This window comes from Pteropus vampyrus, unplaced genomic scaffold (genome assembly GCF_000151845.1).
Source record: "Pteropus vampyrus isolate Shadow unplaced genomic scaffold, Pvam_2.0 Scaffold25, whole genome shotgun sequence".
NCBI classification, from domain to species: domain Eukaryota; kingdom Metazoa; phylum Chordata; class Mammalia; order Chiroptera; family Pteropodidae; genus Pteropus; species Pteropus vampyrus.
Genome location: NW_011888806.1, coordinates 9,906,419 through 9,933,073, shown reverse-complemented (window position 1 = coordinate 9,933,073; position 26,655 = coordinate 9,906,419). Strand labels below are relative to the sequence as shown.

Genomic DNA, 26,655 nt, shown 5'->3' with positions numbered 1-26,655 from the left:
TTTGGGTAGTGTATTTTTAGATTGTAAGCTTCTCAGGGGCAGGAGCCATGTTTTCTACTTCTTTTTAATCTTCCACGGCAACACGGGCCTTCCAAAAAGGACTGGTTCATGGAAATGAAATAAAATTAATCAAAATCAGCATTCCTAGGGAGGCAGGGTTGTGTGAAGATAGTGCAGTGGTTCCCAAACCACCAGCTTCAGAAAACAAATTTTGGTACATAATTCCTGGAGATTATAATTTATTTGGTCTGGAACGGAGTTTTAAAATCATAGTATTTAAATTTATAGATTTAGAGTCAGAGAGCCTAGGTGTGAATTATTTAGTCCATTCGGGAGTTACATGATCCTTACTTCAGCAATTGGGCCTAAGAGCGATTATACTCTTAAGTTACCCCATCTGTAAAATGTTCTTAACAAAAATAGATTAATTGAGTAATGAGTGTAAAGTGATTAATTAATCAGATTATTGCATTATTAGTATAAGAGGCATAAAAACATAAACGATAAATTCTTATTTGCGGGGCAAACCTCTTTTTCAAAAATTCCTGTTTCACACACAAAGCTCAATATTTTGAATGGGATAAAACTGTGTTCTAGATATCTGGATAGAGGCTATTTTTAATATAAGTAGATGGAAGAGAAAGCGAGAGCATTGTCAATCTAATATTCCTAGGCAATCTCTGGGACATTAAAGGGAACTTTAGGGTATTTTCTAGTCCAGTGAGAGTAATGACATCACCAGGGGTCATATTTATTTTTAAGGTCATTATTCCAGTAGGATATTTTTGATTCATAGATTACCTTTAGAGCACTCTGCTAAAGGTTTGTTCTGTTAGGCATGGTTCTGGAACTGAACGTATTCTCTACATTGTGCTTTATTTCTACATTGTAGTTGTTTTTTTAAATCCAGGAATTGCAAAGTAGTAAATAACTTGAAGTTTTGGAGGAAATTATTGAACATTTAAATGATATTATAGGTTTGTATATACACATTTTTAAAAATATAGGCCAACTTTATGAGAAGGTCATATATAATCCTTATCTGAAAACTGAATTTCAAAGACAGAAAATAAAAACTTAGAAATTTGTTTATGCACTATGTCACTGTTTAATCAGTAAACTTTTAGAGTTGTGACAGCAAAGAATAGGTACTTCCTGCATCTTAAAATAGTCTCCCCTTTCAGAAGTTATATTCTATGACTATTTAATGTTGCACAACAGCTAGCATATGAATAATAATTTAGCCTGACCTCATGAGCATTTACGTAAAGCATTTTTTTCCTACGATGAGCAATTTCCTTGCCCATCGTAGGAAAAAAAAAAAAAAAACCAGATTCTCAGTTATTCAACTAGATAAACCATGGTAGTCTCAGAATATAATGAAGATAGATATCAATATAGATGACTATACCTAACATTTAAGAGATCGAATAATATATTTTCTTAACATATTTCTAATGTTCTCATATTGCAAAAGATTATTTGACTTAATGTTTAGTAAATGAATAATAATTAGTGGATTAGTGGAGTTTGAGGAAAGTATTTTTTTTCAATTGAACCTTGGTTTGAGAGTTAAACAATGAAGAAATCAAACATTATCGAAAATGTACTTAATCTGTTTAATCATGCTACAATAATCTATTATGTTTTGTTTTAATAGGTTATTTTGTTGATTACCTATAAAATGACAATTAGGCCAATTATGTCCTAGTTTGCATATAAGTCTTATTTTCTCAGGTAATGCATGCATGCACGCATGTCTGTTAAGGAAACTCAAATAGGCCAAATTGTTCCCAAATATGCTTATTTATATACGAAGATAATTTATAATCTTCGTAGACCTTTATTTATTAAAAATGGTAACATGTTATGAAACGGTTTCCAGATTTAGAAATTTTAGATTCATTACAAGAGATACAAGAAGAGAAAAATAATTCTTTTTAAAATTAAAATATGCTTTGAACTCTTTGATGCAGGAGTTTCCATTCTGAAATCTTTCTTTGCTACTAAAGAGTTTTCAAAAGCATTTGCTCCCATAAAGAACCTGTGCATTTTTTTCCAGAGTATATTTTATAACCAAGTTAAACAAAACACCTTGAAAATGTTGGCTTATTATGGAAATGCTTACACCACCTTAAATAAACTTCATTATTATACAGTAACATGCAGTTAGTAATAAATTATATTTGCTTTAGGCTAAAGCATTATTCGAAAGGAATGCTTGATGTTTGGAATTCAAAAGCAATAATTCTTATGAGTTATTTAGTTGAGTAACTTGTTGGTTTTATGCTGGGATGTCTCTCTCTAAAGGTGAGGTGATTTATGTTAGCTGTGTGAGCAAAAGTACAGATTGCTGATAGAAATTTTTGGTAGTGTACAAAGAAGAAAAAAGAATAGAAAATAATATAAATTCCATTTATCTCATTTAATTCTCATGAACAGTATCCCTTTTATGTGTGAGAAAGCAAGCAGAACAGTGAATGCTTCTAGTGTGTACATTTTCTTGTACACTTTTTCCTTTAAAATAATCTTGTTTAAAGCATTTTAAAATATTGCTAATGCTCTGTACAATTTTTTTGATCTTTAATTTTTGCAGTTGCTACTGGGTATCAGCAATTTTAGAATTAAAAGAAGTCTTAGAGCACATGTTCTTGAGTTTGCGAAGATTTAATAACATATCCAATTATCACATAACTAGTTAATGATAGAGTTTTCATCGTTATGGGAGATCGTAGATTTCCATCACAGATTTCAGAGTTCCATTCTAAGGATTTTTCACTACATGTTACTTCCTAATTTTTGTTTTAAATATGTGTTCTAGTGTTTATTGGGTTAACATAACCATCAGAAGAAAAGAAATTGCTAAATTTGCTTGTCCTTTTGGATGTACGAAAGGCTCATTCAACCAGTAGAAAAGACAATTGTCTCCTTCAACCTCAGATGTATAGCCTTTCCTTAGCCCAAGCCCCATCCCCTTGAAAGAAGCCTTTACCTAAATCACCTCCACAGCATCTATTCAGCCGAAAATGTCAACCAGCCAACAGCACAAGGAGATCAGACCTTAAAATCATGAAGTTTGGTACTGGAAAGAAATAGATACCATTTAAACCAGACATCTCATTTTCAGAGGCCCAGAGTAAACTAGTAACTAACAGCTGTATTTAGAATCCAGGTCTCTTGAGCCTCAGAATAAGGTTTTTTTCCTACTGCTATTCTGATTTCAAGCAGAAACCAAATAAATTTCAGATACATTGTCAGGAAAACTTCTTTACTGCCTGGGAAGTTGGACATTAAATTAACAGCCTAACAAAGCCCTTATTAAGTCTCTTCCAAATCTAATAAAATTACGTAATTTTTAATACGGTGAAACAAGATGGTGTTATGAAAGAAAGGTTCGAAATGAAGCACTTTTGGTTCTTTTGACAATAAACCACTCTGGAGGGGGTTAGGGCGGAGCTCCATTGTGTCACACGCTCCACTGTGATAGATTACGTTTTGTTGGATCTTTACTAAGGTATGATCTGTAAGATGGTTATCCTGCAGCTGATGGGATAAGGGAGTAAACTATCAAAAAGCAGCAGTTGGCGTTGAGTTCTCTGATTTCTTTGGGAACAAAATAAGAAAATTAAGAATAAAAACAATTCCAAGACAGAAACTGTAGTTGAAGTTTAAAAACTATAAATGTAGGACATGGTTCCATAGTGTAGCGGTTAGCACATCTGCTTTACATGCAGAAGGTTCTGGGTTCACGCCCCAGTGGAGCCACAGTCCATGATCTGCAGTCTACGGCCATGCCACCCTGAACAAGCCCGATGTCTGATCTCGGAAGCTAAGCAGGGTCGGGCCTGGTTAGTACTTGGATGGGAGACCACCTAGGAAGACCAGGTGCTGTAAGCATAAATAATAATAAATTTTAAAAAAGAATTATAAATATAAGATTATTACTATGATTATTAAGTTAACAACCTTTCAGATAATACTCTACGTACATAAAGCAATAGAGAAGGGGCAAGAAGAAACGACAGATTTCTCTCATGAAAACTAGTTTTAAATTTTAATGTCATTCTCTTTTATTGCTTTCTTTTTTTCGCCTCGAGCATAGGACTGCCCTATTCTACTCTTTTCCCTTCTTCCTTATTCCCAGTATTTTCTTTTTCACCTCTATTCCGTCTCAAGATCTGAGAAATTGTCTGTTTTCTAATAGGAGTATTTATTGTCGTCTCTCTCGTGATATAATTACCACACACTCCCTATCCTTTGCTCTCTGGGTTGGCAACACATTCCTGATTACGAGAGACTGACTTGGAACCAGTACTGTGAGTATAGTATGAATAGCACTCCACACCCTGGGTGGGGACCATGAATAGCATTTTGCTTCCAACAGTCAAAACTCCTCTGCATTCTGTAGAATACTAGAAGAGAGAGTATGCATAACAGATATAATTAAATCCTGCAAAAGTGATTATGGGTAAACATGACTTATTTAAGGAGTTTTAAGTCAACTACTTTACATCAAAATTAAATATTGTTTTCTTTCTTTCAATGCTTTTACCGCTGGTCTAGCCTAGTTTAGCTGTTCTGTGACTGTCCTGTGAATACAGCTTAACCTCTGTTGTGCAACTGGAATATGTAAACACTCAAGTATGTGAGCCTGTTCTCATTATAGAGGCACCTTAATGTTTGATTTCCATGAGAAGATCGAATTTGAAAGTTCATATATTTTTATAGTTACATTTCAGAAAAGCAAGGAATGAGTTCATCATTTAAGATACTTCCAATGACATTTTATGAAAAGAAATTTTCTTCAAAACTTATCTCTCTTTTCTAAAATCCAAAACTAGCCAAGATGAGCTATTCAGTTTTTATTCACCTTATTTCTCTGAATAGAATTTTAAAAAGGTATAATTGAGTTATCATTTAGATTACTCCAAGAACTAAATTAAATAATTTTAATATCCAGTTTCTATTTCACTCATCACTTCCACAGAAATAAATATAAGCAGGGATTTTATGTGGTATTGGTCTAATATCACATATATTTCAGATATTAATAACTTAATTATTATACTACTAAGATGCAAACATATTTTGTATCTCCGAAGAGCATAATAGATGGACCCAGCATCTTAGCCAGAAAGGATCAAGTGCCTACTCTGTTTCTAGGGTTGAATTATAAAAAGATCAGCATCATCCAATAGAACTTCAGGGGAGGAAATGTTCTCTCTCTACAAAGTCCACCTCAGTAGCTACAAGCCACATGTGACTATTGAGTGCTTACATTTTGGCTAGTGCAACTGAGGAACTGAATATTGTATTTAAGTTTACAAAGTTATATAAAGTTAGTATAGTATAAAATATTAATGTTCAGCTGAGGAAAGATTGGTTTGATAAAAGGTGTGCAGCTACTTGTTCTTTAAAATACAACTGATAAGAAATATTTCATTTTTAAGCACTAAGGAAAGTTAAAGGTGAAACGAGTAAAAATTTTCCATCATCTATATTCATAGTAACATAATTTGATTTTGGAGTCCACAGAAATCGTAGGCTACTTTATCAGAAATTAGGTACCTAATTTAAATCTAACTCATACACAGTTAACATAGACCCAATTTGGCTTTACCATAGACACCGTCTAAGAAGCATGGACTGATATGTTTTAAGAAAGGTTTAAAATGGATCTTACTAGCAATGGGTATCATCGCAATTTTTAAAACCCAGCAACTTTTTCATCCTAGTCGGTTCTTTCTGTTGCCCATGGACTATGCAAATAGCTTTCTAAATTGATCTCGCAGCAACAATTTGTCTTTCATTTCCCTGCCATGAAAATTTGAATACATTCTTTCTCTGCCTCCAGCCATTTAATGTTCCATCATCTGAGCAGAATAAAATTCTAACTCCTTAGATCATGGTATTGAGGATCTTCACGATCGTATATTTTCAGTGTCGTCCTTTAGCACTTCCCATCTCACACCTCACTCCAACACCATGTACACTTTTACATATTGTCTGTCTGTCTGTCTCTCTCTCTCTCTCTCTCTTCCCCTTCCCTCCCTCCCTCCATACATGCCATTTTGTATTTTTATGTCTTTATTCATGCAGCTTTCTGTTTTAAGACTATCAAAGCTTTTAGGTATTGCCTGGATCAGGAAGCTTTCTCTCACCTTCCCAGTTTAAGATGGTCACCTGTGTTTTTCACTGAAATTATTTGTTTAGAAGAGCTTGTTTCTCCTGCTGTAGACATCAGTTATTTGGCCTAAACATCTACATATAATAGATACTCATAATTGTTTGTTAATCTAAACCGAGTATTGTAATGTGGCTATTAATATTAAATATTTTGTATCTTCAGTGGTGCTATTTCAGATACGAGAGACAACAGTATTCTCTGATGAATTATAGTGAGGAGAAATCCTACCTCCTTCTCCTCTTCTTTGTCCAATTCTAAGAGAAAATCACTTATTTGTCTGTCATAGCCTGAGCAACCAACAGCAAATGCAATCAATTTCCTTTAGACTTCTGTACTATTTGAAAGCTTTAGAAAGGGCAGTAAAGTCATAACAGCAGAGGATCCTGGAGGATGCTAGAAGAGTGGTACAGACATCTCAGATGCAAGTCATAGCCTAAGTTTGTGGCTACTACATTACACAAGACCCCCACAGAGGAAATTGGAGACTATTCGTTCTTTTTGCCATTCCTACTCTGCACAAATTTTACATCTTTAAATTAGTGTACAGTTCACTGAGCATTTATCCATATATTCTTCCTCGTTTACATGTATTCATACTTGCCTAAGTTACTAGTTAAAATTTTTGATCATATCTAGCTCTCATGCGATTTTAGAATATATTCTATTCATATATCCTACAATATGATATAATATAGAATGCAGAGGACTCCAGTGAACATATAAAAAGTACAATAGCTAATTTCCAGAGATTAACCCCTTAAAAAGAAAGCATAGAGAAAAACACTTCATGCATAAATGTATAACATTATTATTTTTCTATACTTTATTTGAAAATTGAAATATTTTATTAGGGTTCACAACCTTTAAAAAATGCAAGGTTTTAAAATTTTATGGTTCTGAGCTACAAAACCAGTCATTTTGTGCATTTCTTCTTGAAACTTCTATCTGTAATTTGAGTCATGTATTTAAGGTAAAGAAATGTCAAGCTAAAGTGGTTATTTAATTCCTGATGTTGCAGTTGGCTGTCTTACTTTCTGCATGTTACTTGTCTGAGCTTGAATACGTGTCACTTATAAATAGTGTTTTTAGATTAGTTTGTGCTGGCTTAGATTCCTTTAATGTGAAGATTATAGATTTGAATATTTCATCTGAAATAGTTTTATGTAAATTCAGAATATTGTGCAAATCTTCGTATCTTTTAAACATTAAAAAGCATACTGTTCCTGATCACATGCCACAATTTTATATGTGTAAAGTGTTAAGTGGGTTAAGTGATGGTAGAAATTGCGACTCTCAGTTGTCAAGAACTCATGTCAAAACATTCTAGTCTATTGGAAAGCTGCTTTTTATTGTTACTATGTAATTGGAGTCAAATATGATTATTAGAGTTGGAGTGATTTTTGTTTATAGAATCAAATTACAGTTATAGGATAGTAAAATGTCAGGATTTTATACCTTGTATTCTGACAAAAAATATGTACTCTGAATTATCGTAAAATAGTACTAGAAATTAAAAGCTTTCTTCAAATGTCAGAACATGTGCTTATGAAATCTCTATCACTAGACTTCTCTCCAAATGTTAATTCTTTAAGCCATTCCTCTGTAGTCTCCCCCTTTTTTAATTTTCTCATTGCTATTCTACAAAATGTATTTTAGAGAAAATATATTCCTCTATGTTTTATGTGTTTATTTACATATATTCACACACACCCTATTAGGTGCTTCTGATTTGATGATATACGTGTAGGCTGATTTTATTCTCCCTTTTTTTTTTTTTTTTTTTTTGGTACTCATAAGTATTTCTGCACTAAGATTCTTTACTACAACTTCATTTTCCATATCTGCAAACTAAGTACTTATAGGAAGTCAAAAGAAGGAAATTGTCTAGTGAAATGAAGAATAATCATGGACCCTAAGTGGACCCTAGTACTCTGATTTGTACAATGTAGGTTTCGTTTAAATATTTACTAGCTGAGAAAAGAAACTTGCCAACCAAGAAATGAGATATTGAGTCTAATTTTATCCTACAAAAGGCAAATAAATTTAGTTTTGCAGTTGTAATAATGAAAGCTCAGATTTTTCTATTACAGTTTTAACCTTGCAATGAAAGTGGCCACATGTGCATTTTATAAAGTGTGTATTTGAACATTCTTGTAGGTCCACTGCACATCATTCAAGAATTTTGGCATTCAGAAAACTTTGTAGTATTATATACTTAGGAGTATCTCTTTGTTAAAAAAATAATAGTCTGGCACTTTCTAATTAAAATAACAATTATTAGGATTTGTTAATGCTGGGAGGTGGGTAATGGGGTTTTACTGTTCTCTCTTTTCCATTTAGAACTTTTCATTATAAAAAGTTGGGGTGTTTTGTTTTGTTTTGTTTTGTTTTGTTTTGTTTTAATCACACAGCTAATATCACATTTCTAGGATCTGGACCAAATCTAAAGTGCTAATAATATACTTTTAGATAGAGATAGAAAATATATGTGGTGTCTGGATGCTCCAAAAAGAAAAGTTATTAATAATGTTAAGGACAGCTCATGGAAAGTTAGGGACTGCCCTTCTGCAGACCAGAACAGAAGAGGAAAGCTACGCTCTATCTAGTTAGTGTCTACTGGATGCTTTAATATAGGTCATCTCAGAAAGCCAATAAATGCTCCTACGCAAATGATCTGTGAGCATGGAAAATGTGCCACTCTGTATAAACCAATTATGCAAGGTACTTATGGTGAAGGACATGCAATTTTATAATAATTCCTGAAATGGTCAAATTTATTATTTAATTCAGAAATTGAAAGCCCATACTTACAAGGGCTAACCTTTCTTGTAAGCATGAGTGTGTAGTAAATTTTGGCTGAGAACTTTAATCTGATTATAACCTTATAAGCATGAGTGAGAGGTAAATATTGCCTGGGAACTTTAATCTCATTATATCTGTCATGTCATTACATGAAAAGAACGTGGCTAACAGCCTTTTAAAAGATATATTCCAGAATACAATAAGCTCCCAAAAAAGATTCCTACCACTTTAATTAACATAGATACCCACCCCTACCCCAATCTTAAGGGGAAAAAATGTCTTCTTACCCCTTAATAGTCCTGCTAACCTAGTCATCCATTATATATGGAATGCTAGCCCCCTATTACTATAAAGCAGTAAAGCATCATAAGGCAATTCCCTTTCTCCCTGCAGATGTGGTCCTGAGACCATTTATAGACCAATAGTTCCTCAAGGGAGGATGATTTATTGTAATTTCTTTAAGAGGGGTTTGTCGAAGTTACATTACAGAAGAAACCCAAGAATTAAAAACTTTGCTAGTGTTGTCAGACTAAACTAAAGAAAAAAGAAACAAAACATAAGCTAGCAAGAGAGGGGAAATATGGACATGTAAAAAAAGAACAATTATAAAGCATCACCAAAGAATGCAAATTAGAATTAAAATTTATTTACTAACTTATAGCCATTTACAGAAATAGTCATTAAATAGTAAATTTATTTAATGTAGGGTGTGAAGTTATTATTGCATGGCATAATCCAAGTGACTGAAGTTGTGCGCTTCAGTCATACAATAGACTTTATAAGCTACTTTTCTTTGTAAGGTAAAACTGTACCTCTGTACATTAGCCTTACTGATTTTACTGCACTGTATGTTGCAATGCCAGGTTTGTAATTTGGTCAAGTTACTTTGGGAAAATTCCTCAAAAATTTTAGCATGGGGGTTTTATAATAGTAATACAAAAAGTTATTTGGTGCCCCTTGAAAATAGCCATTCTTCTCAAGTAATCATTTAACTATGTTCAATGAAGTTAAATAGTATTAGATAAAACTATTGTTTTGACATCTGCGATTCTTTCCAATCACATTCATCTTAAACCAGAGGATTTAAAAAAATTATCTTATTTATTTTACCATAAGACTATGGTTGAACGGAATCATTTTTTAAAACAAACACTGGTAAATACTTGAATTTTCAATTCCAAACTCTTTTCATTAATTATAGTATTATTTGATACTCATGTTCACTGTATACAAAGCTGGACAAAGGAGGAATCTCATATGTTATACCTACTTCTCCAGGTAAATATTGTCATAGAACAATGCACAGCCTCCTCTCCTTCAAGTCCATAGCCAGTCATTTATTCTTCTACTCCTCTCATTTATTTAAAGTTTTGTCTCAGCGTGATCTCCTAACTCTTCCAGCCATTATTTCCATCCTGGTTCTACAAGCCTGATTCCTATGATGCTATTTGACTATTTCCTTCATGCATCCATCTTTTTTTCTTTTAAGAATCTTTATTGAACAATTTCTAGCACAAAGGAAGATTCATTTTGTGAAGTCCCTGTTCTCAAGCTTGCAAACTAGTGAAAAAGAATTCCTCACATACCTTGATTATCTGCTGCCATACATTCCATGTCACTCCTCGGTCCTAGATATTGTCCATGTCTACTTTTTCTAGTGTCAAGGAAAAGCCACAAAACCATCCTGTTAGGTTCCAACATAATTCATGCATTCTAGCCTAAACTCTCATGGCTACATGGAAGCTTTCATGTGGTTTTTGCTGATTTACCACATTCTTCACAGCAGAATTTCTTTACTGTTTTCAAACTCCCCATTAAGCTTGCTCCCAGAAAGTGATTCACTTTTTATTACCAAGAATAAGACAACTTTCTGATATATATTGAAATTCTCTCTGTATTTTCTCTCTTTCCCTTGCCCATCATTTCTTTGTCTTAAAAAGAAAAGCTTCTTTCTCCTTGCAAAACTAACCAACCCATGTGTGTAGGGGTTTGTTTTTTTTTTTCCCTGTCTTCTTAGAACATTTTTTTCATAAGTTTTCTCCACGATCATTTACAACTTCAATCTTCTCCAATCCACAGATTTATTATCCACTGCCTAAATCATTCTCAGACATTCCACTCTGCCAAAAAGACCCTGATAACTCATTCAGTCTATTTTTTAAAATCATTTTCCTTTCTCAAACCCTTAAACTTATTGAAAAAATAGTGTATACTCATTTTCTCAATTTCATACCATCTAGTCCTTCTTTAACCCTTTCTGATTTGGCCTCTGACTTGTCTGTGCTAACTTGTCTGACTGGAAATAGTTCTCTTAAAGGTCATCAGTGACCGTCATGTAACACATACTCATCTATTCATTTATGCGTTCATTCATATTCATTGAGAAAACATTTATTATGTGCTTGCTATGCACCAGATGCTTGGTAGATACTAGAAGTACATTTAAAAAAGACACAATCTTTTTTGTCAGAGAGTTTTTAACTTAGGTAGAGGAAACAAACAACTAGAGAATTTTCAGGCAGTGGAAGAGTTGCATCTAGTTAAGCATAAAGCAATAAGAAAGTAAGAGAAGCAATGTCTAACTCAGCCTTTAGGTGATCATGAAAGACTTGTGTTGAAGTTGAGGCTTCTCTTAAAGGAAAAAGAAAAAATATTCAGGGAAATAAAAGAAGAGGGGGAGGGACAACATTTCTAGCTGACAAAGTATGTTTCAGGAGGAACCTAAAAATTTCTATGCTTTTATAAATGTGTGAATTTGGAACAAGAATGAAGAATTTGGGGAAGTAGATGACGATGAGGCCACAGAACAAGGGTTTTACTTGCATTGGATTTTTAAAGTTTTATTTAAATGTTTGTGTATATGTATGTTTTGAGGGGTGTGGGGAGAGAGATCTATATTTTTCATGTTTCTAAAAAGTGAATCTGTGATTTCGCAGTATCAAGAGCCACTGCTATAAATGCAGTCAAGATCAGGTTATGAAAGTCTTTGAATATCAAGCTAAGAAGTTTTTAAACTGTATGTTGAGGACTCTAGTTTGAGAAATATAGCAATATGCTCAGATTCTTATTTCTGTAAAGTTCACTCTCTGTAATGTGAATTATAATGAGATGAGCAAGACTGCAGAAAGGAGAATCGGGACACATGAAATATTCCAGGCATGAGATGAATAGTGATCTGTGATAGCTATGGTGAGTATGAAGAGGAGGCAAGTCAAAAACATTTAGAAGGCAGAATTTAGATTTTAGTGGAGTCCTGCCCCCCATACAGAGCACACGCTGTACAGCCCTGCACAGTCTCCCCCACTTCCAATGCTTACTTATCTCACTGTGGTGGAACTAAACAACCTGTCTCAAATTAAGTATTTTGTACTTCTACATTAAAAATTATTTGAGCTTTAGACTGTGTCTTTAGATTTTCTATCTCTTATAGCACCTAACACAGAGAATTACACATATTAAGCATTCAAAAACTGATATTAATGATGATTTTTATAGAGCATCCATTCTTTTCTAAGAGCTTTGTGTATGTTAATTCATTTTATGCTCACAGCAACCCTATGAGGTGTACACAATTATTATGCCTCCTTTTCAGCTGAAGATGAGTCACAGAAAGGTTAAGTTACTTCCTAAAATCACGTACCCATGATTAGCGGAGCTGAGATTAAAATCCACTCAATCTGCTGTCAGGGTCCAGGCTCTTAACCAGTCTTCCGAACTGCCTCAAAATTGGAATCACATTGTTTGAATACCATCCAGCAAGTGGTAAATTTGAAGTAATGTATAAAATGTTACAGTCTTACAAGAGTGAACGTAATATTTTATTTGATTTGTGTGGAACTGCTAGAGTTTGCTTTCTAATGTTTTTGTTTTAATCCTTTTAGAAACACCTCGAAGATACAAAACTTACCACAGTGATATCTTTAGTACCTCCAGCGAAAGTCCATCTATTATTTCCTCTGAATCAGATTTCAGACAAGGTAAGAGATACCTCAACAAGCAAAATGTTTTTAAAAACCGTGATTTTCTTCTTTATCAGTAGTGTTGAGATAGGAGGTGTCAAAAGATTACTTCTATATAAAATTTAAGAATAATGAAAAGCTACCACTTGTTCATTTTAATGGTATTATAGGAGCCTAATAGCAGTTTCACCGAACAATAAATGTAGTCATTTTCATAATATAGAAAATAATTCATTGTCTTAAAAACTAACATGACTTATCTCTAAAGAGTTTAATGACATTGTCATTAATTTGATTATGTGAATATTATTTGTAAAAATTATCTTACGTATCTGCTAAATGCTTAAGTTATAAGATTATTTCATATTATTATCATCTGTGCTTTTATTCCTTTTTCTTTCATAATTAGTGAGAAAAAGTGAAGCTTCAAAGAGATTTGAATCCAACAGTGGCCTCCCAGGAGTGGATGAAACTCCAAGTCAAGGCCAGTCACACAGACCAAGGTATGCCATGTGAAAAAATAATAATGATATATTTACAGTGACAGATTTTTTTTAATTAGAATTATGTAGAATTTTTTTAATTATCCTTTTTACTCTGTTTTCTCCATTTTCCTTTTCCTTCCCCTCCTTTTTAAGTTCTTGCAAATTTATTCAATTATGTGAAAGACATTGCAGTAGTTTGAATTTGACTTATTATAATCTTTTAAAATTAGAATAAGCTCTGATTATAGTTTATGTTGAATTTTGAAATTGGGAGTAATATAACTTATTTTATTAAGTAATATAACTTAAATGTACTATAACTTATTAACAGTTAAGACATTCTGAAGGTATGGCATTAAAGATCTATGAGAAGATAGTAAACCTTGATTTCTAAGAAATAAAAATACTTCTTTCAGAAGAAGGCTGAACAGGCTCACCAAGCAGGTTTTCAGTGAGTATTATTTGTTGATTGAATAATGAGTAGGTTACCATTAAGTAACCTATTATATAAAAAGTTAATTATTCACTACATCTTTCCCGATTTAAAAGAGGTTCTCTTATATTTTTTTTAAAGCCTAGTTTTGGCTGTGTAGAGTTCATTTTCATACTGAAATATTTAGCTTTCTTACAAGGCGTTAGGTATTATTCTTGAGCCAGGCTTAGGATGGTGGTACTATATAGCTATGTATTGATTTACTTTGTTTAAACTGAAAAGTGTCAAATCAGTAGTGAATATATTGATATGTATCCTTTACATGTGTGCACAGGTCCCTTACATGAACAAAACCATGTTGTTAATGTTAAGCATAATTTCAAATTTATAATAAGATATTAGAGAACCAGAGGTTGCTTCAGAATATACTCCCAAACTATGGGAATCCTTTTAAATTAGATATCTTGGTTTGTTTAATTCAGGTGCCACAAAAAAATACAAAAGATATATAAAAGATATGGAAAAGAATCATTTGGAAATTAACAAAAACTTGCTCCTTAGCTAATTAATTCTGGCAAACACTGTTTTACAGCTGTAAACTTTTAATAGACCAGGTAACTCTAGCCATGTGATTTAAAGCAGAGAATTTATCCAAAGTTTAAACTCCAAGTAATTAAATACATTGCACTGAAATTATCCTCAATGTTCCAATTTTTATTAAATTTATGTCTTTTTCTCTTCTCTCTTTTGCCTTTTAAAATAGTCCATGATATTTTATTTTCTTTGAGGAAAGTCCTAATAAGTATTCAGTTACCTAAAGTAATGTTATATTTGCACAATACCATTGTATATTACTACAAGCCCATTGTGGTAGTAGTAATTGCGTTGAACCTATTTTGGTTAATTTTGAACAAAGAGGTATGAGGCAAAGACAGATCTATGCTTGATATTAAACGCAGTTTTCTTAAACAAACAGAAGGGTTTGGAGATGAACAGCAATAAGAAGCAAATATTGAATTACACTAAGCTCTGTGTTGAATCGAGGAAGTCACTATATATATAATTTGAGAAAACTTATAAATAGTTTTAGCTTTATCAAAAGTAGGAGTAAAGAAAACAACTGGAAAAATTATTGACATTTTGTGTTAAAAATGGTTTGATTTTATAGTCAGTTTGTTAGTCATTTAAAAACATTCCTCTAAATAAATCATTTTGTGTCATCAATTTTCTTGATAAGGTACCGCAAAAGTATTGCGATTATGAGATTAAGAAAAAGTATCTTAGTTTTGACTGACTGTTTCCAAGTTTTATTATAGAAAACATTAACAGTATGGCCACCTTAGCTCATCAAATAATGTTTTAGTGATAAATAGTCTTTTATTTCACACTGTAAGAGATAAAAAAATTTAATGTGGTATTTATAGTTATCTGAGTTAGATAAAAAATATAAGAGAAAGAAAAATATTTCAAGAAGTAGATTGTTAGGTTTGTGTGTGTGTTATATTTAATGTAGAGTACTAAACTCTACTTCTAAACTAGTCTCATTTTCTTTTTCTGCCCACAGAAAAACACATTAACTGAAATATAGTCTAAATTCCTTACTCAAGTTCAGAATTTTCTGAATGTGTACTAAAGTTTCTGATAACATCCTTAACATTCTGGTACACAATCAGGAGGTCCTGTTTTGTTCTTTAGGTCACGTATTTGTGAGATCTATAAATAGTGATGTATTTAAACATGTTGCATACTTCTTTATAAAAATTTCCATTCCCTTAAGCTAGAATGAAGTGGAAAAACAGATCCAAACAGTGCTATTGATTTGTATTGCTGGGAGTGGGGGGAGATTAACAGGAAATTATGAGTCAGATGAAGCAGAATGAGTAATTTTTGGATTTTGAGCTATCAAAAGTGTCTTTCAGTGATCAAAAAGGATACTCAAAGCTGTTTTCAAAGAGCTTTGCTGAATTTTTTTTGTGTTAACTTTTGAAGTACAGTTTATACATAGTACAATTCCCATTTCTTTTGTGCCTATCTGCTAGATGAAATAATCTTTTTTAATGACTCAAAACAACCTATTTATTCATTCCTAAATGATTCAGATTTTCTGAGTTTTTTGTTTGTTTTTTTGTTTGTTTTTGCCTCTCAAACGTTTCACTCTTTAAAGGAACTTTTACTAGTTATTGTGTTGGGAGAGAGGAAATGATAATCAGTCTTTTTTGCTACCTGTTTGTACCTTTGTTATAAAATAATTTGAACAAGGAGGCTAATGTATTTGGTGAAAATAACAGGTGTGAATTAAAATGTATAGATTCAAATTGTTTTTATTATTCTTGACTCCCATTAAGTGAGATTCATGAGCCATAAAATTATATTCATCATTTGCTCAACAAATGATTATTGAGCACCTACCATGTACTGGGTACTTTTAGATACTGGAGATAGAGTCATGAACAAGACAAAAAAAAACGTCCCTCAAGGGTCTTTCTAGGGCCGAGAGATTGACAATAAACCATTAAAAAACAAGTAGATAATACACCATCAGATAGTGAAAAATAAAGTAGGTTAAAGGGATAGAGAGCACAGGGATATGATGTCCAAGTTCTGTTTTACATAGGTAGGATGATCAGAGAAAGCCTCTCCGAAGGGGTGATATTTGAACAGAAAACCGTTTGAAGTGGAGAGTGAACCATGTAGGTTATCAGGAGGAAGAGAGTTCCAGACAAAGGGAACAGACAGAGCAGAGGCCCTGAGATATGCATGTTAGAGAAATAGCAAGCAGGGCAATGTAGCTGCAGCAGAATGAGTGAAAGGCAGCGTGGATGGTAACCAGGACCCAAATCATGTCAGACCACAGAAGCTAATGTGAGCACTCTGGATGTGATTCTAAGTATAATGAGAAGCCATTGGATGGTTGAAAGCATAGAAAGCCAGGATCTAAATTACATTTAATGGGTTTAAACAGATTTGTTCTCTGAAGAACAGATTAGGGGTAAAAAAACAGAAGGCAATTACAGCGTTGTGTTTGAGATAAATACAGCGCTGGTTGTTGGTAATAGAGAAGAATCAGATATAGACATCTTTAAGATTGTGCCTTCAGGATTTGCTGCTCAATTGGACGTGGAATTTGCAAGAAAGAGCAATCAAGAATGACTCCAAATTGCTTACTAAGCAACCAGGGAATTATTGAGAGAAGGTTGGACATGGGGAAAAAGAATCAAGAATTTTGTTTTAGGCTAAAAATGTGTATTAACATCCAAGAACACTCACTTATGCAGGTAAATAGAATTAGAATTCAGGAGAGAGATGAGTTATAAGAACATACAAAATAAGTAAGATGATGTGACTAGATGAGATCGTGTAGGTATGAAGTGTATATAGAGACTAGAAAAATCTGGAGTCTGACCACTGTTGTAGTCTAATATTAAAAGATTAGAAATAAAGGAGGATCCAACAAAAGAGACAAAGAAGGAGGAGCCAGTGAAGTAGAAGGAAAATAAAGAGCATGATTTCCCAGAATTCAAATGTTTCAAGAAGAGTGAGCATTGAGCAACTTTGTCATATGGTGCTTAGAGGTCACGTAAAATAAAAATCGAGAATTATCCTTAGGCTTTGATAACCTAGAAGTCAGTCATTTGGCTTTCATAACAAAGAGATGAGTTATTTTAGAGGTCAGTCATTTTTGTGACCAGTTTTGGTGAACTAATATGGACCAAAGCCATTGGTGAGAGTCCAAGAGATTGAGAGATGAAATAGAGATAAAATTCAAAACCTATTTTGAAAAGGTTTACTCTAAATGACAGCAGAAAAATAGGATAGAGTCTAAAAGAGAATGTGGAACCGATGGAGGATATTTCATTCTGAGTAGGAAATAGTAGGAAATAGCGTGTTCGTATGCTAATGGGAATGACCTAGTGTATACAAGATTATGGATGCATGCAAGAGGATAATTGTAGGAGCAAAGTCTTTGCGTAGGCAGGAGAGGTGGAATCCCAATCACAGAAGAGGTCTGGGGCCCATGTAAGTGTGTGGGAGATCCATCCATTGTAACAGAAGAGAAGGCAGAACATATGGATATAGATTCAGAAAGTTTGGTGGTAGAAGGATGAGGAAGTTATTTCCTGATTGCTTCTTTTTTCACCAAGAAAACAGAGGGAAAGTTATCAGTTAAGAGATAAAGAGGAAGAGAGTATTGAAAAGAGAAGAAAGAAGATATAAAATTGTTCTCTAAGAGAATAGTCACCAGGCAATGCTGGGCCCCAGTCAGGTCAGTCAGCTTGGTTCTGCAGTTTCATGAGAGTTGAGGTTATATGCAAAGGAGTGATGTTAGTGATGGGCCTTAGATTTCAAACAATGTAAGGGCCAGGGAGAAAGTGGTAGAGTCAATGGATTAAAATTCTTGAGTCGATGAATTCTTTGAAGAAGAGTATTAGAGGAAATTAGCTATAAAAAAAAAAAGGAGATTATATTGAAAAGGTATTAGAGGGTAGAAACAGGAAATTTTAGAGGTGGTCATTGTTAATAGCCTGTGGCGTGACCATGGGAGTAGATTGTTGACTGAAGTGGAGGAGGCCAGAGGGCTGTATGACAGAAGTAGTGGTGAAGCAAAATCTTTAATAACTAAGGGGGAGTCAGGCACTTAAATCTTTAATAACTAAGGGGGAGTCGACCAATAGAACAATAAACGTCTAGAGCAAAGCAGAGTAGTGGATGCTGCGATTTCATAGCATGTACTTCATGGAGGCTGGGGGCTATTGGAGGAGAGGTCGACAATCATCTGGAAGCTGGAATAAGAATTAAAGGGAATCTCTATCCCATCTCCAGGCCCAGTGGTTCCAGATAAATAAAATAGCCCCAGTCTGAGAGAACTGCAGGGAGGCAGTTTTCAGAGACTGCTGACTGCTCAGAGAAGAGGTGGAGGATATAGATCTACCCACTGAAAATGGGACAGCGAACTATATTAATACATCAGAAGTAGAACTAAAATGTTACTGCAAGGGTTCTTCTGAGATGAAAAAAATATATGTGTTTAAATTCTCGCTTCCTTACTTAACATTTTTTTTTCTTGATTAGACTTAAAATAATTGTTTTCTTTCCAACCCTTACTTTTCTCCTCTTTTCTATATAGCAGACAATATGAAACACCCCTTGAAGGCAACTTAGTTAATCAGGAGATCATGCTAAAACGGCAAGAAGAAGAAATGATGCAGCTCCAAGCCCGAATGGCCCTTAGACAGTCTCGGTTGAGCCTGTATCCGGGAGATACAATCAAAGCTTCCATGCTTGACATCACCAGGGATCCATTAAGAGAAATGGCCCTAGAAACAGCCATGACACAAAGAAAGCTGAGGGTAAGTTGATTCTCAGCTTATTGCATTCAAACTTAGTATCTCAGGGAAATGTTATGCAAAGTACTTTTAAAAATTCTATAGGTATCCTAAAGTTGCTTGCAGATGAAACTGAAATCTTGTATTAGTTTCCATAGGTGTTAAATATCTCGTTGGTTGATACTAAAATAAATATTTAGTTTTTTTCATGATTTCATTTTTAAAATAACATTAGATGGGTTTAGAGTATCTTAACTGTATATTTTCCAAGTATATGCATGATCCTTAAAGTCAGCTGGCTTTTTTCAACATTACAGGGGATTATTTCTTAATATTAAGAAATTTATTATCCCACAAACCAAGATCAGAAATAAATGTTCAAGGTTGGTTCAGAAGCTCAAGAATGTTATCAAGTTCATTCCGTCTTTCTGCCCTGCCATTTTTAGAATTTTGACAGTAATTTACTTTATAGTCAAAAGATGACCATATTAGCTCCGAACATCATATCCTTATATTACAGTATCAAAACACAAGAAGGAACATCATATCCTTATATTACAGTATCAAAACACAAGAAGGAACAAATCTGCATCTTATATCTGTGGGAGATTTTTTTATGTGTTTAGTTGGTTTGTTTTTGTTATAATTTATGTCATATATTTTTATAAATATAAGCTCAAAATGAACGGTCTTTTCTCGTGTAAAATATCTTAAACATTTTACGACTTCTATAATATTATTATTAAGGGCTGTAAAGTACTCCATTTGTGAATTTACCATGTGCTATAATTTCTTTAATCAGTTTCCAATAATTAGATGTTTAAAATTCTTCTAATTTTTTTTGTTGTTGCTACTGCAAGCAATTCTCTGATGAACATCCCTGTAGCTAAATCTTTCCAGATAGATAACTTCCTCCAAGTGATAGCCAAGTCAAAGGCAAACACATTTTAAGACATTTGATACATATTATCAAATTGCCCTTAGAAAAGTTTGTACCAGTTTATGCCTTTATGATCATGCCTGTTTCACCGTTCTTGCCAACTCTAGATATTATCATTCTTTTTTTTATCATCACCAATATGGTAGGCGAGACAGTGTCTCGTTTTTATTATTACTTTACAAATAATTATTCAAAAGCAAAATATATATTAGTAAAGTAATAAAGTCTAGATTGAATTTTTTTCTAGTTTTGTACTGAGGAAGTAAATTACCGTATTCTGTTTTGGTGTTTGTTGCTTGTTTTAAAGAATTATCTTAAAAGCATATTTGTATGCATGCCCTGAAGTTGATAGACTTCAAATTTCTCTTATAATTTGCTAAGGAAAAGAAATGGTATTGGGTGGTGAAAATTTCATTGAACTACAAATCAGAAGACTTGAAAAGAGCAGGAAGGATATGTTTTTGAGGCTGAAAAGAGTACTAGTATTAGGAGGAAGTTTCACCATTGAATTAATGTTTTTTCCCCCAAATATAAATTTTTTAGTTAATTTTTTTCCCATATTTCTTTTGGTGCAGACAGATTTTAACTTGTTCATACCCTGTTGCCTTACTCGATCTATATTAGATTCTGTTTTCCATGGCAGACCATTTCCATTTTTTTACCCTATTTCTAATTCTCCTTTAAAATGTGTCTATTGGTTCGTCAAGTATTAACAAACCCTTAATGTTAAACTTTTACTTAAATGGTGTCTGTCACATGCTCCACACTGTTGTTGGATAGAATTCCCACATCAAGCAACCAAATGAGCTGTGTACAGTTAAATGTGAAGAGGAAACTAACAAAAGCAAAAATTCCATAACCTCTGTTAGTTCAAACACATGCACGTGCACACACACATCACCTGCCTCTGGCCTCAAGACTAGCCCTTTCATTCTACCTTTCATTCTACCTTTTGCCCATGTGGATATTATCTTCCATTCTATTCTGATCCTGCTGCCACCTGGAGTCTGACTTGTTTTAAGTTATCTACTCAAACAGTTCTCTCTCTTGACAGAAACCTCTGGATATACAAGAGGTCAAGGGAAAGAGTAAATTGAGAAGCAGTAAATATGGTGTGTGGACTCCACTTTCCCCACTCCTGAGTCCCCCTGGCTCCTAAGATAATATTTTCTTATTTGAGGCAGCAGTGGTGGGCAGAGACTGTGATACTTTACACTATCCCTAGTCGATACCATTTAGAACAAAAGAATACAGTGTCACAGGGTTTCAAGAACATGATTACAAATGGAGATGTATATTTTGTTCTTTGACTGTGTGTTGTGTTAGGACAAATTGAATATCACTCTCGAAAACGAGATTCTGTTCAATCAGCAGTATTAAACCAAATCCTTACGTGAACTCGATAACTCTATATCATTTCAACAATTAAGCCTACTATTGGTTTTTTTGTTTTTTTGTTTTTTTGAGAGTCTGAGTCCATCTGGAGGCCAAAAAATGAAAAACTTGTAAAACAGTGTAAAGCAAGCCTTTATATTTGATATCACTGGTAGAAAACAAAGCTGAGAAGAAACTTCTGTTCTCACTTAATGTAAGGCACATTCCGTTTCTGTTCTTGGTAAATCCCACTGTACTTCTTTACTGAAAGTTTGTTTCAAGTCAAAGTTTCTTCATTTGTTTCAGTTCTAATCAAGTTGGCTTTACATGTAGTTTATTGTTATTACATCATTTTCCTTCAAAGGAAAGAACCAGAATAAATAGTAAAAGCTATTAATTCTACTTATGTGATTTGCAGAATTTCTTTGGCCCCGAGTTTGTGAAGATGACAGTTGAACCATTTATATCTTTGGATCTGCCACGGTCTATCCTTGTAAGTAATAAAACCAGTTTGTGTCACTATTAGGAAATAATTTCAGTCATGATATTTTTTTAAAAACAGTTGAAATTCTTATAAAGTTTACTTTAATAGATGCCATTATTTTTTTCAATTGTAGACCAAGAAAGGGAAGAATGAGGATAATCGAAGAAAAGTAAACATAATGCTTCTGAATGGGCAAAGACTGGAACTGACTTGTGATACCAAAACTATATGTAAAGACGCGTTCGATATGGTTGTGGCCCATATTGGCTTAGTGGAACATCATTTGTTTGCTTTAGCTACCCTCAAAGGTACCAAGACATTTTAAGTGCAGGGTACAGCATGGGAACTTGATAATAAGTTGACTTTCTGTACCTGTTATGCCCAGCCTCGTTCTGAGAACTAGTAACTACATTATCATCCAGCATGGAGAAGTAGGAGTTGGAAACTCCCTTCCTTATTCTAACTGATTGTGTTGTTTTAACAGCTGTGTCTTTTTGCATCTTCTGCACCTGGCCATAAAGATTTTTCTTTGGCTTTGGCTATATAAAGATAGATTTTTAATTATTATTATTTTGGGGACCATTATGTATGTCAGTTGCCTACATGTGTACTCTAGAAATTAGTATGCTGTTAATATCAATTTGAATATATAGCAGGACCTTATTTCTGAATCTTCAACTTCTTTAGCCTACTATTCTAAAAATATACAGTGTCTTTTTTACATGTTGTCAGTTGATGACTGAAAATAAGTCATTTCACATGTTTTTAAGCATTACGTCCACTGAACTCTGTGACTTTCACAGCCACGGTGATTTAGAGCACGGCTTCAGTAGAAGCCGCTCCTATTTATCAATTAGAATTGCCATGTCAATAAGAAACCCTTTGGAATTAAGCATTAGAAGACCTTTCTTTAATAAATCATTATATTTATAAACTATTCTTCAATATTTCAGATTCCTGTTTACCTCAAAATATAACTTAGAAACCTTCCACAATAAAGTACCATAATTATAATTGAAGGATCAAATCATCCTGAAACCCTATAGGATCAGGATAATGTCTTCTTTATCATAAGGGAAAAATTTTCTTCAACTCAGTTTATTGAATTCTTGTTCTTTAAAAACAAATAATTCATTTTCTAGAGTCATCCAATAAATATTCAGGTAATGCCTACTGATGTCACTTTACTAATTACAATTTTAGACTAAACCAGTAATAGTATCTATATGAAGACATTCAATTAAACAGAATTTCTATTTATAATATACCTTATTTCTTAAACATTCTGGTTAAGTCTAATTTTATTCAATAATCTTTTATTTCGAGACAGTCAACAATATTTAAACGATGATATTAAAAAAAATTAAAAATAAAAATAAAATTATGACTTGTTCCTCCTAGGTTTCAGCTGGTGACTCAATAATAATAAATAATGGCTAATATTTATGGAATGCTTTCCATGTGTCATATACTTTACTAAATATTTTATACCCATCGTGTCATTTGAGCCCTACACCAACCTTATAAATCAGGAATTGCAGAAATCAGCAATATCCTCATTTTACAGACTGGAAAATTAATGTCTATAAAGGTAAAACTTATTCGGTGTCACCCAGGTAGTAAATGGTGTGTCCAGGAGTTGATTCCAAGTCTGTCAGTCTTCAGAGCCCTCATTCTTAAAAGGCCAGGCCATATTGCCTCCCATCCATATGCAGTGCCTCAGAGCTCCCTGCCACACTCGTTAACAACCTTGTTGTATTCTCATGTGAAACTAAATTCTGCAAGTCTCATCCCCCCCCAAAATGAAGAAATTAGAAAAAAATATTAAAGTTTTTTTAATTTTATTTGAATGTTTTTTCATTCTGTTTTAGATAATGAATATTTTTTTGTTGATCCTGATTTGAAATTAACCAAAGTGGCCCCAGAGGGATGGAAAGAGGAACCAAAGAAAAAGAACAAAGCCACTGTTAATTTTACTTTGTTTTTCCGAATTAAATTTTTCATGGATGATGTTAGTCTAATACAGTGAGTACACAAGAGTTTCTATTTTTCTCTTTTTGGCCTCTGGTCTTTTGTTTACTGATAGTGCATTATTTAATTCTGATTAATATTAATGTCTTCTGTATCATAAAAGAAATATTTCATTCGATAAAGTTTATTAAACTTTTGTGCCTTAGAAACTTAATAATAAGCTTAATAATAAAGCATCTTGGAAACTAAACTTATATGCCAATAATAAAAATCGCCCCAACATCCAAGTCAAAAGCATAGAGGTTTTGCGTGTGTATTTATTTTTCCAGACATGCTCTGACCGGTCATCAGTATTATCTTCAGCTGCGAAAAGATATCTTGGAGGAGAGGATGCACTGTGATGATGAGACTTCTTTGTTGCTGGCATCCTTGGCTCTCCAGGCAGAGTATGGAGATTATCAACCTGAGGTTGTACTTATTTTTTTCTCCAGGACCATTTTTGCACTGGTGTTCTTATCTTGAGAATAATTAAAGACTAAACTTGGTGGAGGTGTTTGCTGCTTGGATCTGGAGATTTTTGAGGCTAGTTTGGTGTCTCAGAATGGCCAAATTCCCTATGTACATTGATTATATAAAATCATACTGTGTGGGATTTCTTTTCTTCTTCTTCATCTTTTTTTTTTTTTCTTTAAATTATCCTGTTTCAGAGTTTGGGAATATCTAGCCCTCACCCTTCCTTCTCCCAATTTCTAACTAGTAGATACTAGACACGGGGTTACCAGCCAAATCTGGATCAATCTGGTTCTAGTTTTCACATGGACCCTTGCAATGATGGGCTGAGAATCTAGCAGAGTTCACAGTATGGAGAGCAGATGTTAAAGGCCGAATATTTGTGAATATAAGTGGATCTAAGAGGAAGCAAAGAACAGGAGACTGTACCACTCAAGCAGCATCCTTCACAACATTAACCCTTAACTATAGTGACTTTTGGACTTTAGTTGTCAGTCTCTCCTTAAGCTTGCCAGTTTAGTTATTCTGTCTCACTGAATGAAAGAGAAAGGCTGATGCATTTTCTCTAAAATTCACTCCTCAGAAAAGTATGAACAGAAGTAGTTTACTTCTTGGTCGAAGCAAGAATTTTAAGATAAGAAGACGGCAAACAGAATTGCTTACAAAAACATTCTCCTTTCTAGGTTCACGGTGTGTCTTATTTTAGACTGGAGCATTATTTGCCTCCCAGAGTGATGGAGAAACTTGATTTATCATATATTAAAGAAGAGTTACCCAAATTGCATAATACCTATGTGGGAGCTTCTGAAAAAGAGACAGAGTTAGAATTTTTAAAGGTAAGCATTGCAAGATTACAAATGATAAACTTAAATATTTTTCAAAGCAAGGAAGAAGTGTTGGAGGGCATATATCTAAAAGATCAAATGTCAATAACTGATACTATGCATTATCTCATCTCATTTATTCCTGACTAAAACCATGGTACTTTACTTCTCATTTTGTAAAAGAGAGAATTGAGGCTCAACGAGGAAATGTAATGTTCCCAAAGTCAACAACTGTTATGTGGGGCAAAGTAGGATTTGGACCCATATCTATCTGGCTATGATGCTTTTATCCCATTCCAAATCACGATCATTATAAAGAAGAAACAATTGAATTTCGTGGCTGGCTGGGTAGGAGAGGCAAGTTCATACTGACACTAGAATTGTTTTGCTTCATTTTTTTCTTAAAACCCTTAAAATTCAATTATATCTCCTAAAAATGGTCTTTCTACTAAAGCCAACTAATTCACATAGAGAAAGAAGATCAGAAAATTTTGTTTATGGTTCAGTTCTGCCACCAGTTTCCTATGAGACCTTAGATAAATAGAAACAGAATTACACCACCTCGAATCTAGGATTCATGGTAAGAAAGGCAAGGTGGTTTGTTTTAACATGAGTCTGCATTTAAAGATGTTCAATTATATACTTATGTTTTTCCTCAGTTATTACATGTTTATACTTGTAAGAGGTAAATATCAAGTTATGTTATATTTTCCTTAGTAAAGATAGAAAACAGATTAGCACAGAGAACCGTATTTTCAAAGGGATTTGCAGTCAGGCAGTCTTGCATTTCAATTCTTATTTCAACCACCTAGGCAAACTTGGACTTAACCTTTCTAAGTTTCAGTTTTCCGCCTATAAATAGCATGCTTAATGCACAGTAGGTTGCCCTACTTCCTCTAGTAATATATCCTGTTACTTCTTTTTTCTTTAATTGAGTGTCTTTCTTCTAACCTAAGAAGTTTTTATTAATACATCCTTCTAAGCTTACTCTTCTGTTATATATCGAATTGCCTTTGAAAAACTTTTATATCTTTCTGTAAATATGCTTTATTAATGTATAATTGACAAGCAATACAATTTATCATTTTTTAAGTGTTCAATTCAATGAGTATTGAAAAATATATTCAATTAAGCAACCACCTGTACAATCATGATAAAGAATAAGGGTTAGCAAACTGCAGCTTGAGTATGTTGTAAAGTTCTATTGGAAACTGGCCGTGCTCATTTGTTTCCATCTTGTCTATATCTGTTTTTATACTACAACAGCCAAGTTAAATAGTTAAAACAGAGATCATATGACCCATAAAGACTAAAATATTTACTCTCCGGCCCTTTAAAGAAAGTTTGCCAACCCATGAGATA

General features: G+C 33.5%; 1 protein-coding gene and 1 pseudogene across 1 annotated transcript in view; both read left to right on the top strand.

Moving 5' to 3' along the window:
* PTPN13 (protein tyrosine phosphatase, non-receptor type 13) overlaps positions 1 to 26,655 on the top strand; it is a 176,472-nt gene that overhangs the window by 85,105 nt on the left and 64,712 nt on the right. The window contains exons 8-15 of the mRNA XM_023528410.1: positions 12,871 to 12,966; positions 13,358 to 13,451; positions 18,992 to 19,214; positions 21,923 to 21,997; positions 22,122 to 22,296; positions 23,860 to 24,013; positions 24,289 to 24,427; positions 25,153 to 25,305. Coding sequence (XP_023384178.1) covers positions 12,871 to 12,966; positions 13,358 to 13,451; positions 18,992 to 19,214; positions 21,923 to 21,997; positions 22,122 to 22,296; positions 23,860 to 24,013; positions 24,289 to 24,427; positions 25,153 to 25,305 — 1,109 coding nt within the window. The remainder of the gene's footprint in view (positions 1 to 12,870; positions 12,967 to 13,357; positions 13,452 to 18,991; positions 19,215 to 21,922; positions 21,998 to 22,121; positions 22,297 to 23,859; positions 24,014 to 24,288; positions 24,428 to 25,152; positions 25,306 to 26,655) is intronic.
* Positions 3,782 to 3,897, top strand: LOC111737360 (annotated as a pseudogene).